The sequence below is a fragment of the Mytilus edulis genome, chromosome 5 (genome assembly GCF_963676685.1).
Source record: "Mytilus edulis chromosome 5, xbMytEdul2.2, whole genome shotgun sequence".
Taxonomy (NCBI): Eukaryota; Metazoa; Mollusca; class Bivalvia; order Mytilida; family Mytilidae; genus Mytilus; species Mytilus edulis.
Genome location: NC_092348.1, coordinates 87046346 through 87064065, shown reverse-complemented (window position 1 = coordinate 87064065; position 17720 = coordinate 87046346). Strand labels below are relative to the sequence as shown.

General features: G+C 30.4%; 1 protein-coding gene across 4 annotated transcripts in view; it reads right to left on the bottom strand.

Moving 5' to 3' along the window:
• Positions 1 to 4857: 4857 nt before the first annotated feature.
• Positions 4858 to 17720, bottom strand: part of LOC139524712 (uncharacterized) — an 87760-nt gene continuing 74897 nt past the window's right edge. For all 4 annotated transcript variants that reach the window (XM_071319730.1, XM_071319733.1, XM_071319732.1 and 1 more), the window contains 9 exons: positions 15571 to 15786; positions 15103 to 15336; positions 11070 to 11099; positions 10297 to 10496; positions 9576 to 9728; positions 8908 to 9055; positions 7167 to 7325; positions 6387 to 6431; positions 4858 to 5151 (listed from right to left, as the gene is read on the bottom strand). In XM_071319730.1, the coding sequence (XP_071175831.1) occupies positions 4976 to 5151; positions 6387 to 6431; positions 7167 to 7325; positions 8908 to 9055; positions 9576 to 9728; positions 10297 to 10496; positions 11070 to 11099; positions 15103 to 15336; positions 15571 to 15786 (1361 nt within the window). In that variant the 3' untranslated portion in view covers positions 4858 to 4975. The remainder of the gene's footprint in view (positions 5152 to 6386; positions 6432 to 7166; positions 7326 to 8907; positions 9056 to 9575; positions 9729 to 10296; positions 10497 to 11069; positions 11100 to 15102; positions 15337 to 15570; positions 15787 to 17720) is intronic.

Genomic DNA, 17720 nt, shown 5'->3' with positions numbered 1-17720 from the left:
CTTTATAATCATACAAAAATATTATGCCAGACAGTTGTACTGAAGAAAATATAACAATTATAGGTAAACTCTTCTCGACAATTTCAGCCATTTGTTTCTTAAAATTTAGCAGAGTAGGCTACTGTCCTGGCAGATTTTTTTGGTGTTAATGACATAAAAGTTCATATAATTTTATATTTTCATAAAGCTTATATTCTAAACTTTCCAATGAACTAACATTTGTTTATCAGACATTTATTTTGAAGAAGATATTTAACTTTGTATTTGTATTTTGAAATAATTTCAACAAAATTTCCAACGTGAAAGGCTACTGTCCTGGCAGATTTGTTTACCTTTAAAAGCTGAAAAAAATATTAAATTATAGATTTTTAGAATGATTATTTCATAATCTTTATAATCGTACAAAAATATTATGCCAGACAGTTGTTTTGGGGAAAATATTTCAATTATAAGTAAACTTTTCTCGGCAATTTCAGCCATTTTTTTCATAAAATTAAACTGTCCTGGTAGAATTTTTTTAACTTAGTTATTATTTATTTTTATATTTTTTGCAAATAATATAAGTAAATATCATGTTCTTTATTATGCAGTTTAAATTTTAACAATATGTTGAGTAAAACAAAAGTTACAGATAAAAACGTATCGAAAATAACTGTCCTGGTTTTATCTGTCCTGTTAATAGACCTTCCCAAAAACAGGTATACATAATAAAATCTTCCTCTAGATGGTATCTCTTAGATTAGCTTTTACACGAAGAATCTTTTATCAAAGTTTCGTAAAATTCCATGAAGTTTCGAAATAGGTCATTGATGCTTTCAAAATAGTCTCTAAATGTTTCATCCAAAAAGAACTTACTCCAGTTATCAGTTAATTACGAAAAGTAAAAATGGCGGGGAAATGGAAAGTAGATCATAGGTCCTTGATGATCTTTTAATTTTTTTCTGTTATCTAATATCAAACTATCATGTTATCTTCTTCAGATATTGACAATTTCTGGCATTTTTTAAAACAATTATCTTGAGGGACAGGTTACCTTAAAAATGAAAATCTCCAAGTCATCGGTGAACTCCCTTTTAGGAGTGATTCCCCTTTCAATTATATTGTTCATCCCATTTTTCAGCTCATTTACTGGTGTTTTCTTAATCATCTTAAAAATAGATATATAATCATAGAAACAAGAATATGTCCAAAGTACACGGATGCCCCACTTGCACTATCATTTTCCATGTTCAATGGACCGTGAAATTGGTCAAGTCTAATTTGGCTTTAAAATTAGAAAGATCACATCAAAAGGAACATGTGTACTAAGTTTCAAGTTGATTGGACTTCAACTTCTTCAAAAACTACCTTGACCAAAAACTTTAACCTGAAGCGGGACAGACGAACGAACGCACGAACAGACTGTAACGTGTAACCGGGTGATCAATGGATCCGTATCTGAATAAATCAGGATTTCAAGTGTTCAACTCAATTTTTCACCACAACCAGTTGTCCTATTCAAAACAATTAACACATCCTAAAATTGATTCACAACAAAAACTATATACACAGCACAATGCACATAAATCAAAATGCAAGGTGAAGTACCTCATTCACTATGTATAGACACAGTGTTTCATAACAGAATATATACACAATGTCACTATGCAATCACTATGCAACATGTATCAGACCGATTTATTCACAATGTCACTAACAGATTACTATGCAACATGCATACGGCCCTTTATTACACCATGTCACCAACAGAATTACTTTGCAACATGCATCAAGCAAGTATCACACAAAACGTATGAACACAAAATCACATATATACAACTTCTATTTACAACGTCCACCAATATTTAATATCACCTTGTTAGTCTGCAACTAACCACAATAACACAATGACACAATTACACTTGCACAATGTTTCAATTCACAAGGAATATATATATAACACAGCTGAACTCACGCACTATCCCTTTGAGTTCCCACACAATGAATATTATCCAACTGGTAAGGTTTAACACAGTGCACTTTCACTAATACACTTCCACAATATTACAACTTGCAACACCAGCAAGTAAACACCTTGTATTCTCACTAATACAAATCTATGAAGTATTCACACTTCCACATAGTACAACTTGCAACACCAGCAAGTATACACATTGTTTTCTCACTAATACAATAACCACTTATATATATATATCAGATTCACTTTACAGATTGTATCACAATCACTATTGCAATATTCACATATAAATCCGAACACTATTTATATATCCTTTGGAATCACTTTAATTCACTCTACTTACCAGTTGGAAAATAATCCCTGATGTTATCACTTCAACGGTCCACATAAAACTGACAAAGTTTCAACAACAAATGGAAGTTTTTAACGACATTGACTGGCTATACAGCCCTTGCACGGTCGGTTAACAAAGTTTCTCTGCCTTGAGCTGGCTTATATACTACCATATGGAACGGTCCATTATACGTGAAGGGGTGAAAATCAAGACTATACCAATTTTAGGGGTGTTTTTAGTAATAGATGGTGCTCCAACTATGGAGAAACTTGTATACATATAGAAGCACAATTAATAAGGAAAGACAAATGGAATTTCACATCGAAATAAATAAACTATGACCAATTTTTGTTACAAGACGAACGGCCGAACGCACAGACGGACACTTATATGGACAAACGGACGCACAGACCAGATTACATAATGCCCCTCTACTATTGTGGAAGGGGCATAAAAAGAAAATTTGTCATGTCATAAAATAAAAAGACTCAAAAATAAGTCTGTTAGTCAACAATTGTTTAAATATCTGTTCTTACATGTTCCATACCTAACAAATACTTTTGAATTCATTTTAACTATATAAAATAGTTGGAATAGCTATGACAATTTGAAAATATGAGGTATGTAAAGATGTAATGGGGAGGGGACAATTTTCTATAAAAGTTATATTTTACCAAGTTCTAATTAATGCATTAATTATTACTATGTAGTTGCTAGAATAGGAATGACAAAATGGAAATGTGAGGTCTATAGAAAAGGGTGTGTGTAATTCATTTTCAATGAGGGTCTGGGATGGGGGGGGGGGGGGGGGGCTGTTATTCTGTAAACATTTAATTTTCACCCCTTTTTTCTCTAATCTTTAAAAAATAAACCCCTTTTTTTCTCTAATCTTCAAAAATTTAACCCTGTTATTCTTTAATCTTCATTTTGTAAGGGCATTATTCTTTAATCATTTAACCCCATCCAAACCCTCTTCAATGGTAGAGTTCAAAATACCATGGTGAAGTAAAAATGATTAAAAACCTTTTGTAACATGTTTTTATCCTACTCAATACACATCTATACATAGTTTGAATTGCTCTGAACTTTTAAAATTTTAAGGTCTTCAGAGCGGGGAGGGGTTCCATTTTCTATGGTAGAGGGTTCAAAATGCCATGGTGTTATATTCCAATTAGTATCTTATATGAATTAACCAACCCGTGTTCAAATTTTCAAAGGGTTTCAAATACTATATGACACTGAAAAGTCAAGCCATTTCCAATAGATTATTTAAGTTTTTCTTACATTGTGTTGTAAATATAAAATTATGTGGTGTGGTAATTTACACCATTGTCCCAAGTTATGGGGAGGATTGATTGCTCACAATTATGTGTATCTACTCACATTCTATGTGTACTGGTCCCAAGTCAGGAGCAAGTAATTCAGTGGTTGTTTTTGGTCAGTTATACTGTTTTTGTTGTTGATTTTTGCAGAAATTAGTTGTTTTATTTTTCATTCGAATTGTTCTACATTTGGTCAAATCGAGGCTTTAACAGCTGACTGTAGGGTATGGGTTTTGTTCGTTGATGAAAGCTAATATGGTGACAGATAGCTACTTAAACAAACTTCATTTTTATTCTGGGGGATGGAAATCATACACTTCATTACATATATGATTATTCCAATCACAAATTCTTGATTTTATTGACACATATATTTTTAGTTCTATTCTATTATTAACTATGATAGTACAAATTTGTGGATCAACTTCTATCAGATGTTACTGTCCCTAAAGGATAAATTTTGAGTTGATTTTTTAAATTTGTCTTGAAACATATAGAAAGGGAGACACGTTTAAAAGAACAAGAAATGAAATTAATGTAAAATGTCAGAAAACAGCTCAAGGCTACCAATGGGTCTTCAACAAAACGAGAACATTACCCAACCAGAAGTGGGCTTCAGCTGGCCCCCTTAACAAAAATGTGTACTAGTTCAGTGAAAATGGACGTCACACTAAACTCTGACACATGTAAATGAACCAATATTAATAAAACTTACTAGACTAAAAAGACCAGAGGCTAACTTGGACAGGAGCAAACATGCAGCAGAGTTAAACATGTTTTGTGGGATCTCAACACTCCCCTATACCTCTAGCCAATGAAGAATAAACAAACATAAAGCAATACACAGAATACACACTGGCATCCATCCATCAGGTAACAATACAGATATATTGGACAACACATCTAAAAGTATTATAAATAGATATAAGAAGATGTGGTATGAGTGCCAATGAGTCAACACTCCATCATGTCTCAATTTATAAAAGTAAACCATAATAGGTCAAAGTACAGTCTTAAACACAGAGCCTTGTACATGCTTTCTTTTTGCATGTGCTTTTAAAACTTTTACTGATGATCACTGATGACTTGAATAGGACTCATCTAAATCAGTTCATTTTCAGATTTATACACTATAGTGTAAAAGTGTTCATTTTTTAAAAAGTAAAACAGTGATTTTATTCAAACAGAGAATACTGCTAAAAAAAATCATTCTTACATGGTCAAAAAAAGAAACAAACAAACAATTACAGTTCTGCCATTTTATTTCACAATCTGTCACAGAACCAGCATGCAGATTTCATAATAAAAACGAACAATAAATAGACAATAATATAAACACGATGAAGTCCTGAGTAAGATTGTTTATGGTATGGAACAATTAGATTTGTAGTCACACACTTTAAGATCACTGTTCCATTTCAGTCCTGATGGACATTTACGTTTGTATGTGATTCCCCAGTTACATGTTATATATCCAAAGCAGTCATCACAGGCTCCATAATATCCACTGCTTTTACCCTTACATGAAGTAATACAATCTGAAATATAAATAAAAACAAATTAAAACTAGAATTTGCATGAGCTGGTAGGCTAAGCATACTCAACTGACACACTCATAATTCCTAAGTATACCCTACTAATACAGCAAAGTATCAGTACACAGGATGTAGGTCTCTAACCAATATGAAAATTACTCTTGTATTAAAACTGAGTCCCGCTAAACTGATCAACAACTATTCTGTTTAGGTGTACTGTAGAAATGCGATGAAATAAGAAAATCAATTTTTAAAAATAAAGTAAAATTCAAAGTATAGAAAAATTCAAAATTGATTTCTGACCTTAAATACTAGCACATTACAACTAATTTCTGTCAAGGTGTAGGTTTTTAAAGGGCACACAAATTGTGTGCAACATTCAGAAATAAAGCTTATGTAAACCATTTTCTCCTTAAATGATTTTATTTATTTAATCTGAAATAATTTGTGCCATGAGGAAACAATGCTTGTTTTAACCTTTTCATTATAATTATTCTTTTCAATTCAAATTCTTTAAATATTTTTTCCAAACTTTTTCCAAGGTATATGTTGCTCAAGCAAAACAGCATGATTCTAGCACCTCAAGAGAGCAATGATTTAATTTTACAATTGAACTGGTTTGCATTAATAGTTTTGTTAAAAAAAATCAAAATAATTGGTCAATACATGTACTTTTGATTTTTTGTAAACACATTTTCTTAATCTGTCCATCATATATCTATACATGTACTTCAAAATGAATCATAGATTAAATACATACTGAGTAAAATATACAGAGTGTTAATATACTGAAAAAAATACTTTCCAGAATGGTATATCCTAATTTGAAGCTATTGTATGCAGCTTGTTTGAGTAGTTTTATTCATTTATAAACTGTACGATAATTAATATTTTGTTGCTTTCGTCTCAGTTTCAAATTAGAAAAAAACATTTACAACCATACTATTTATAAGCCTTAAATCAATACATAATATTTTATACAGTTTTTTAACTGCATATCAAATGGATATTTCATCCAAAATCAATAGAATATAATAGTGTTTGTAAACATTTTATTAATTTTTAATGGCAAGAGAATCTAACTGTTACAATTTTACTATTGGTGTTAGCTGCTTTTATTTCTAGAGATTGTAAGGTGTAAAAAAGTATAATAAATTAAATTTAAATGAAAATTTAAGGTTTGGTTTCCAGTAATTGGTATTGACAACTGTATAAAGATTTAAACTTTAGATACATACCAAATTTTCCTTTGCCACTGAGAGAATTCTGTCCTGTTGTTACCACTGTAATATAAAATAAATTCAAACTTAATGAGTGTTCTCAATCTTTACTACTTGTAAGCATTATCAGTGGCAGATCCAGGGGGATGGGGTTGGTGTTCCACGGGTTGGAATCCCTTTTTTATTGATGATAAAAGCATTTGAATTGGGACATATATTTGGAACCTCCCCTTTATTCTGGATTAGGAACCCTCCCCCTTTTTAAAGATGGCTAGATCCGCCCTTGATCATGGAATTATATAAATTATACAAATAGCCAATGCAACATGGCAGTGGAACCTTTTTCGAATGAAGTACAACACATTTAATGGCCCTTTCAGATGAAACACTTAGGGAGCAGTCTCCTATCTGATACTGTCACATCACAAATAACAATCATTGGCAATAATATGGTAAGGAATACAGTTGAAAATAAATCTTAAACTTTTGACAGTCACAAATGAGTTTTTTTTTATAGAGCAAGGATGTTCTTTAAAGTGAGGAATCACATTAGTTATACATGTACTAACACAGCAAGTATTTGTATCAATAACCAATTTCTTTTTACTGTTTCTTTTTCAAATAATCCTATTAACATCAAAATATATCTTGTTTGCTCATCTAAAACTAGTTACATAAGATGAATAACAAATTAAATAGAATACTACACTAGCAGCTTTTTCTACTCCCCCCTATTTTTCAGGTGTTCATTTACCAGCCAATTGAACCTTAAAAATCAACAATCAACCAATCATTTACCTGCAATAGGGCCCTGTGTAGTGACAGCAGCTGTAGCTCTCTGGGTTGGTGATGAAGTTGTCATGGGAACGGCTGTAGTAGGTGATGGTGTTGTCATGGGAACAGCTGTTGGTGCAGATGTACTTAGAGCATTGTTATTCTTGGATCCTGTTTTATTCCCTGTTTATACAAGAGAATAAGAGTTTTATAATCTTTTGTAAATTCATTTTTTTGGGGTAGTATTTTTGTATATTCATTTGTTATAATCTTCTATTGGATAATCATGTGTTGTTCATTAATTCAAATTCAATGATACAAATTTAATTAGTTGAAAATGTGCTTTTTTCTGGATTTGAACCCTCATCATTAAACTCATATACTACAATTCTAAAGTCAAAAAATAAAAAAACAAATCAATTAAATTTCCCCATATATGTTAACATACAGTTGTTATAAAATTTTCTTTAAGATAATTAATAAATTTTACAATGTTTATTATCAGTTTTATAAGACTTTTGATATTACATTAAATATCTTTCGATTAAGTTCAGCAGAGGTTCACAATTTAACATTGAATGTTTGAAATGAAATGTTTAAGATTTTTTTTTATTTATACATGTAGTACTGAATCTACTTTTAAAGTTAACTATACAGAAAAGTATTTGTAAAACGTATAATTACTGCCTGGATAGGGTGTGACAAATATCCTTGTTAAGTCTGATGTTATTTTCACATTGACAGACATACTTATGGATTGATAAGTTGAAAAAGAGGCTTATTGTTAAACACCCATCTCTCACACGCTCTAAAACTATCTAATTAGTTGCAAAGTAAATAAACTAAAAGTCTATGTTTACAGGTAAATGATGAATTTAAACCAAATAGAATTCAAAATATTGACATGGAAAAATTAACAGACAGCAGATAAAAAGTAAAAATTAGAGAATATAAATATCAGGAAAAGAATGGTCCAAGATTTTCAGGAAATATGGAACTTTTAAAAAGTTCTGAAGAAGAATCAAAAAGTTTTTTAAGTGACATGATCAACCAGTCTAGAATGATGGATAAAATCAACCTTCCATAAAAACAGGAAAATATAAAAAACACTTTTCTCACAAAAACAAACCCTATTATTATATCCAAAATCAGGGAAGTCAATAGAATTTCTTAATGCAGAGAGAAAGGCATTTCCTATGATTTGTAAGTCTATATTTGGAGATAAGATTGTGATGAATTACCAATAGTTGATTGATGATATTCATATAGAAGCTTAAAGTGAGTGCTTATACATCTTACAAACGTAACTCTAAAGACTTTTCCTTACAATAAACAGAGATACAATCAATAACAAAAAGAAATTCCAAATGGTTAAAATAAACCTCAAGATAGATATCCTATAAAAATTGTGTAGCAACATGACATAAACCCTAAATTTTGCAGGAATATGAAGGAGGGCTTGCAAATAGGTCCAAATCAATTATAATGAAAACAAGGACACCTATAATCTATTTTGAGTCTATTTTGATGAATGATATGCTCTAAGTGAAATCCTGCTTGTCTATTCATTTTAAATTATGTCAAAACTTTATTAGGTGTATTTAGAGTAGGGTGCATAACTGTAATCCAAGGAACAAATGAAACAAAAATCTCAACAGAAAGTTAATTTATTGTTCTTTTCAATGGAGTCCTTTATACTATATATGTGTCCCCATATGTGGCAGCCATATTGTTTTACGAATACTTATGGCATCTGACTAATTACCAGAATCCAGAGCACATCCTATCAGATCAAATCTCAATGCAATACGATTGCTCCATTCCAATGGATTAACACGGATACACTTGGCGATTACGGGACAATCAAACATGTTACTCTGTGGGGTATTCTCATCATCATTGCCTTTGAAGAACTGTAGAAAGTAAAACATCTATTACTACTATTACCAATTTTCTTACGTTTTAGTTGTTTACAAATTTAGATGAAAAAGATAGTCAGACAATAACAGTAACAATGTCTACAACAAATTTTGTCAGATTTAATTCTGGTAACATACTAGATAAGAAATTGCCATGGTCAGGTTCACTAGTTTGTAAATGTGTGTTTGTCTTATAAAAATAAAGCCTATGGGTTTGCAAGTTTTGAGCAATCTGTTCATATCTAATTGCTGTAAAGTATAAGATTTTTGCTTCGTTGCTTTAAACATAGTAACAGCAACATTGTTTTTTATGTCAAGAACTTTTTATTACGGGGTTAAATTGGCTAATCAAACAATGAGTGTGCCTTTCACATCTATATTGGTGTCTTGTATCACCTATTTGTGCACTGGATATTTTCCTGCATTTACCTTGATCACAAAATTAGCAAAAACAACTACCACACATGAAAATTTTTATGTTTAAAAAAGAAGAACAAAGTAAATGTGTACTTACAGTATCAGAGGTACCAAGTTGTCCGACTGGTTTCCAGTCTGTTTTACAATCAAGACTATACATGACCCTGTATTTAGTGGTCCATTGTTTACAACATCCATCACGGCCCTGTGTTGTAATACCTCTAACTAAACTGGGACTTGGCAACTCAACCTTAACAAATAAACTTATGTTTAAAGTATTGCTCTGAAAATTCAAATGCTTTTGTCTGTATTATAGGGCAGTGCAAATCAGTGACTTGAAAAACTTAAGTCAATGAAAGATTATGATTTTATTGTTAGAAATATGTTTTTAAGAAAAAAGATAACTTTAAATCATAAGGGAAAAAAGACAATTAATAAAAAATAAGAAAACACATCTAAAAAGGGACCAAGAATATTTAAACAAATATTAAAAAGAAGAAAACTGAAAATAAAAATCAAGAATGTTTCTGAATTATCTTATGAAGGACAGCAATAATAGTAGTCCTGTAACATATCATAACTTTTATACTTTACTTATTCATATTTAACTCATACCTATTATTTTGATTGGAATTTCTCAAAAGTTAACAATTTGTTTTCTATTCACAAGACAAGAAAAGAGGAGATTTTCCCTGGCTTTTACAAGTTGTCTTTCTCTACATTTAAATATCCTTGATAGAATTTTGTAAACATTTGAACCTTTGAACAACCCACAGAGTGAAGCATTACAAACAACCTATATAAAGGACTAGACTTACCTGGATATATTGGTCCACATCATTCTTACCGGCGACCCAAGCTCCTATCAATGTCTTGCCTGTATTGTCCATGACTTCCTTGTTATTAAGTTTGCCTCTGGCAGCTCCATAGTCACTGAATGGATCACCACTACCAAACTGGGAAGAAGATGTCAGTTTATCTTCTGCTACACCCGAAACCAACGAATTCTTACATACATCTGGTGAAAGGGATTAAAAAATACATGTAAAGGAAATATATTCATATGAATAGCACATACATACATAAGTATTTTAGAAAAAAATATCAACACTTTTATATGCACAACAGAAAAATTGTATGCGAATAAATTTCAAAAGTGAACTTTAAATACTTTACATTACTGTAGTAAAAATCCGACTATATAGATAAGTTAATTTTCACAATTCAATTCACTAGTTCAAGATGGCAGAGGACTTTTCCTTTATCATAAATATATAAAAGTCTTGTTTTTCTTATAGAAATTAATTTGGTACTAAAGCTATTTCCATTTATCAAATTTTGCGATCAATAAATTTTCAACTTAAAAAATTCTTATCTGATTAAATAAATTACATAGTAAAACAAACTATTTGGTTTAATTACATATAAAAGAAGGCTTTTTCGTTATTTTAGCTAATTTTTAAAGAAGCATTTACTTAGATTATTTAGTTTTATATTAAAAAGTTTAAGAGACAAGCGAAAATATCATTCTTGGCTATAATATGTGTTTTGGAGAATATATTATTGTATCTTAATAAAGTATAATAATTACCTTGTCCTTTGTTGAAAGCCAATAACAAACCTGCAAAATAAATAAATAAATATTAACATATTTCTATACTTGTATAAAAAAGGGCAAAATCATATGCTTTTCGAAAAAATACCATAATGCAGCAATGTAAATGCCAAAAAAAAGAAGAAAAAAACAACAGTATGTAAAATTTTAATAACTTTGTTATTTCACTTTGTTTTAATTCTGATGTTTGTTTTTAAAAGATTTCTGGTTAATTTGAAATCAAGTTTGATATTTTTTTTAAATATTTATCAAACTGTTAATTCTATATAATTTTTTTTAAAAACAAATTGCAGTAAAAACTTTATAAAATCAAAAGATAAATGAAAATAATTTAAAATTTAACAATTCCTCATGATTTTTAAAAATAACAAACATACCCAATAAGAACAAAATCCTCAGCATTGTTTATATTTCGAAAGACGGAACAACTTTACTACTTATCTTACTTCAGACACTGACGAAAACTTAAACTTCAGTCAGAAATTTCTAGTCTTATAGTCTTGTGGCGATATTTACAAACATGAAAGCTTCCTCCCTTAATAATTAATTACCCATTTATTAAATTATGATGATATTCAAACAGATAAATTTCAAATGAGAGGAAGTGTTAAATGGTCATTTGATAAAATCCATCTTCTTATCAATGGATATAAGTTTGTTTACTTTGTTTACACAAACAATTAAATACATATGAAACTATTTATCCTAAAATAAGGAGTAACTCTACACCCAAATGAAAACCAGAAAATGGAAAAATGACGTAAAATTGTATAGAAATTCATTTTCTTCGTGAATGGAATAAGTGACAATGCGTCAAGATTGCTACACCCGTCTTAAAAGCAAACGGATGATTAAATGAGACTGCATTCATTAATATAACATATCTGGCTTGACAAATATTTTCTAAATTCCCACTTAATAAGAAAGTTGTCAGATTTTTAGATCTTTTATACACCCAATCGAAATAGTCATCATGTTTATCATTTACTTTTGTGCCAAAAATTATCAAAACTTGTGATGATCATTCTTTTGTTATAATAAATATTTCTAAATTGATTCAAATGATAATATTTCATTTATATATCAGGTAAGGAATTTCAAATATTTTGGTTTATGGATTAATTAAACCAATTTTTCTGATTTTCAATAAAAAAAAATATAATTAAAGTCTCCTGCTTTTTTCAATCTTGCACACCATACAGGGCTAGGAAAAAAGTGAGTTCCCACTCAAAAAATGTTCTATCACTTCAACTAAAATCAATATTATTAAAAAAAATATTACCAAGTTAATTTAAGAGCGATTCTTATAAAATTGATACCATAAGATGTAGAAATGTCTGAAGTTTTATTAATTATTTGGCCATGATTTTTGTAAGGTTCTTTTTCATTATTTAATGCACAAATGCAATTTTACGATTTTTTATTTCGTCAGAATACATAGCAAATTTTTCAAGAAATATTTTTCTTTGTTTTCGCCTCATCAGAAAATTAAAATGATCATGAATAATATCATGGCTAAACTAACAATAAAACTTTAATAAATTTCTGCATCTTACAGTATTTATCTTATATAAATCAGTTATGTATTTACTTGGTAATATTTGTTTTTAAATATTGATTTTAAATGTAATGTTTTGAATGCTGTAACTTTGTGATGTGAGTGGATGTAAACAGAGTGCTTTTATCTTTTAAACTGTATCATTCTACTCAAATCATATAATAATTTACATAACATATAAAAAAAAAAAATCTGCTAAAATGAAAGAAAAAATCAGCGCAAGTAAAATGCAGATCGTGTAAATGCAAATAGGCAATTTTTTGAGTGGGAACTCACTTTTGTCCAATGACTTCACCATTACCCTTGAAATATAAATTAAAACTAGATGTGTCAAAGTGACACGAATGGCCCCGTCCCAAAAAGTTGAAAAATCTGCGATTTCAATAACACATGTGGACACAAACATGATGCCGTATAGAAAAAAATCTGTTTATCTGTGATTTTCAATAATTTATCAAAGTCCAAAGCCCGTAATTTTAGCAAAAATTAGCAGAGCGGAACAAAACTTAAACTTGATCTGTAACTCATCATGGTTAACTCACATACCAAAAATCAGCCCAATATCTGAAGGCGTTTAGTAAAAAAGTCCGTATAATTGTAATTTTCAACAATTTCTCAAAGGCCAAAGCCCTTAATTTCGTCAAAAATTAGTGGAGCGGAACGAAACTTAAACTTGATCTGTAGCATCATGGTTAGCTCACATACCAAAAAACAGCCCAATATCTGAAAGCACTTAGAAAAAAGATCCGTATAACTGTGATTTTCAAAAATTTATCAAAGTCCAAAGCCCAAAATTACAGTAAAAATTAGCCGAGCGGCACCAAACTTAAACTTGATCTATAACTCATTGTGAGTAACTCACACACCAAAAATCAGCCCTATATCTGAAAGCATTTAGAAAAAAAGTCTGTATAATTGTGATTTCCAAAGCCCGTAATTTTAGCAAAAATTAGCGGAGTGGAACGAAACTTAAACTTGATCTGTAACTCATCATGGTTAACATACATACAAAAATCAGCCCAATATCTGAAGGCGTTTAACAATTTCTCAAAGTCCAAAGCCTGTAATTTAGGCAAAAATTAGTGGAGCGGAACAAAACTTAATCTTGATCTGTAACTCATCATGGTTAACTCACAAACCAAAAATCAGCCCAATATCTGAAGGCGTTTAGAAAAAACTCCGTATAATGGTTTGTTGCGGAATGGGAATTGCGGAATTGCGGAATTTCGGACAAGGGTAAAACTATATGGCACCGACAACTTTGTTGCGGGGCCATAAAAATATCTGCTGAGCAGCGTTTGTCTTCAAATCATGTGTTCTTTCAAACAGAAATAATTTATCTTAATATTTCTGTCTATAAAATAATTTCTTTAAAAGAGCATGGTATTGGTTGCATCTAAATAATCTGGATTAAAAAAAAAAAATTGCATTATTGTAACAGGTTTTGTTATTACAGTAGACTCTGGGAAATAGGATACCCAAAATGTCAGCATAAACTATCCCATTTCTAGATATATTCAGTTTAAATAGACAATAAATCCATATTCATGGAATTTTTCGCAATATTTATTTAACCTAATCTTAAGATGTTAGTAGCCCTTAGCACTGCTATATAAAGGGGTTAAGTTGATTTTTTTCTTGATTTTTCAGGTAAATCACCATGATATTTGTGCAAAAACTTGTCAGCTGATTATGCATGATGTTATGCTCATGTTTGTTTTCTGTTTTTGAATCCTTTGTATATTATAATAAATCATATGTACTGAAATACTTAGTAAATAAATGTCTATCATCAATAGAAAATTCTTTTATGCAGGTTTAAAAAACCCATATCTGTAAATGTTTAAGATATTAATTGAGCTAATAATCATAATTAAACAACAAAGCACTTCCATACTTTCATAAATAATCTGGAATTTTTTTTAAAGCTTATTGACAATTTTTTTTTACTGCACATGATACATATAGGACAAACAGCCATGTAATATACATGTAGTAAGGAAATCATAAAAGTTAAACTAAAAATGATGTTTGAAATTACAGATTTTTGATAATAGATCAACAAAATCCTTAACATCTCAAATCTGTTTACTTCAACTATAAAAAAAAAAATACACTAAAAAAGGATTGCAGAAGAGAAATCAAACATACAATGGAAGTTTTTAATGACTTTGATTGGCTATACCGCCCTTGCACGGTCAGCAAATAATGATTTTTATCACTCTAAAAATACCTGTCCATTAGCAACACTGAGATTTCATTTCCAAGTTTGATATATTTAAAAGTATTATTCCATCTCTTCCAATGAAAAGAACTTTCAAATTTTATATTACCATGTATAAATTTAAAACACAACCATATTCTGATAGTGTTGTTCATTTTAATATTTCTGTTATCTTACTGTAGTACTTTAAGGGGAGACAAATTGTTTTAATATTTCTGATATCTTACTGTAGTACTTTAAGGGGAGACAATCCTTTACAATCTGTTCAAAGTACATTCCCTCTGAGCAATCATCTATAGCTACAGTTCTCTCCCCTTCACATGTGATGTACTGGGTTATCCTCCCTGGATCTGGATGCCAATGACGCCCATCAGACAGACCAATGCAGGAAGGTAGTCGCAACTGACAAGGGAGACAATTCTCACCATCGTCTTGGTGACATTGATTCTGAAGATATTCACCTACCGGTAGACAAAAATGTATTAATTATTGAAATTTTGGCAAAAATCATTTCAATGTTTTCTTCTAGCAGCAAAATTATGGTAAACTTATATTTTCATTTAAGTAATGTTAAACTAACTGTCTGTTTGTTTTTCAATAGAATTTGTTTTGACTATACAGCTATAAACTGATAAACAAAAGAACTATGAAAAGTAAATTTTGATTCAATTATCTTCTTAGAGCATATTACTTACAAGGGGCCTTTGGTTCATGTCTTGGTCCACAGCTGACCTGTGTAAAGTGTTTACATGTTTGTGAAGAGGCATCGTATAGTTTAGGGTAGGCACATTCTCTTAGGTAACTTCCTGTCATGTGGTTTATTTCTCCACATTGATAGAATTGGGCACAGTTATCTGGACTTGGTAACACCAAGTTAGCATTGCTTCTACAATAACTGTTGATCATGTCAGCTAAAAAATAAAAGTGACATTATACTAACCAAAAGCTCTGCCAACTAAAATTATGAAAGTAAAGAATCTTTCAAAAGAGATATATATATATATATATTAAGGATGGGTCTCATTGGGGTCTAAGCGTGCCACGGGATTGCCGATTTTTTGTAAGGGTAACACATGAAAGTCAAACTATTGTGCCGTGAAAACGTGAAATGAAGTCTAGTGGGACACAGGAAATTACAAAAAAAATGAGAATTGCTTACGTACATAGCGTAAGCAGGATACGGGGAATCTGACAGAACAGTAAGCGGGATCTAGGATCAGAACCCCCCAATGAGACCCCCTATAGGGAGTATTTAGTGAATTTTTATTGCCATCAACTGTTAAATATGAGTTACCTCCCTTTACTTACCATAATTCTTAGTTAAATTTTTTGGTATATTTCATATTAAAGGGAAAATTCACGATTTTTTACTTATGGTTTAAATATGTTCATTATGACATAATATATATATTCACAAAGTTTTATCGCTATATGTGCAGTAATAAAGGAGAAATTCAATAATTAATGAAAAAATATCAACTACTTCCTGTAGGTCGTGACGTTTTCTCCTGATTTTTGCATGCCGGGATTTAAAATACAATCATTAAAAGTCTTGGTTTTTAATCATATTTTAACGTAATCGTAAGCGCGCCGATGACTTATGCTTTATCTAATAACCATCCGATAATAAGAAGATAAAACGCACAGACGTTCAATTGTACTCATTCGTGAGATAAATTATCTATGTTAAACGTATATATTCGAATAATTTTTGTAGACAACACAAAAAGTTATAAATTTATTTTTAATAATTGCATTTTCGGACTGATAAGGTGAACAAATTAAAGTACAATAATCTGTAAAGACAATATGTTGGTGTACTGTTATTGACCTTTTACTATCTCTGCTATGGCTAGGTTTATACGATGTGTGTATTCACGGTTCTGTGGCAAAACTCGTAGATGGCTTGTTGAAAGGTAAATTGTTATTTGCACTTCGGTATTTAACCACGCCTCTAGGGCACACCTTGCCAGGTGTGACTGTCTATTCGGATCAGTGGTAGCATTTAATACACACGGCATTAAAAATACATATTCAAGTTGGTGACAAATAAAAATTGGTCGCCGTGGAATTATTTAATTATATTTGGTGCTATTATTTATTTGAATTCAAATAAGTTAATTTACTAAGAAATACACAATTTTCGGTTAAAGACGGGAAACTTAATTCATATGTCAGAATGAAATGATATACAAGTCTTGTCCTTGATTTATGTCTCATAAAAAAGGGGGACTTAGAAATTAGAAATAGCTTTACTAAATCATTTTTATTTGTCTTTATTAGGCGAAAAAATGTACGAGAACACTTACATTTAGACTTTTGAAAGCCATGTATTAATTAATATATGAAACTATCTGAAGATAACTCTACCGAAGCGGAATATAATATGTACGAATCAAGAAAAAAAATATTTTTGTAATGGAATCGAAAAATTACGAATAAATATTCTGTTCAAGTGTGATAAACGTCAACCAAATTTATTCATAATGGGGAACGTCCTTATTAAAATCTGAGACAACTATAATAATCGTCGTCTCCCAACGTATATATATACTTAAATAACTATTTGATCAACGATGTTTAAAATTAAAAGACAACGAATTTAATGTTATCTTTCCCTATTTTTGAATGTTATTATAAGTCTGTTCAACTTGCAAGAATACCCCTAAAGCGGACAAATATCCGACAAGCAGTTTATTCTTTAAATTGCTGTCATTGAATATCAAGAAAGAAAATAAATCCCGAAATTGATACTCAATAGTTTTCCTAGAAAATATTCACATTCCTTGGGGATTATTAGTGTACGTCCAGTTGCATATATTTTACATGAATGTTGGAACAATTG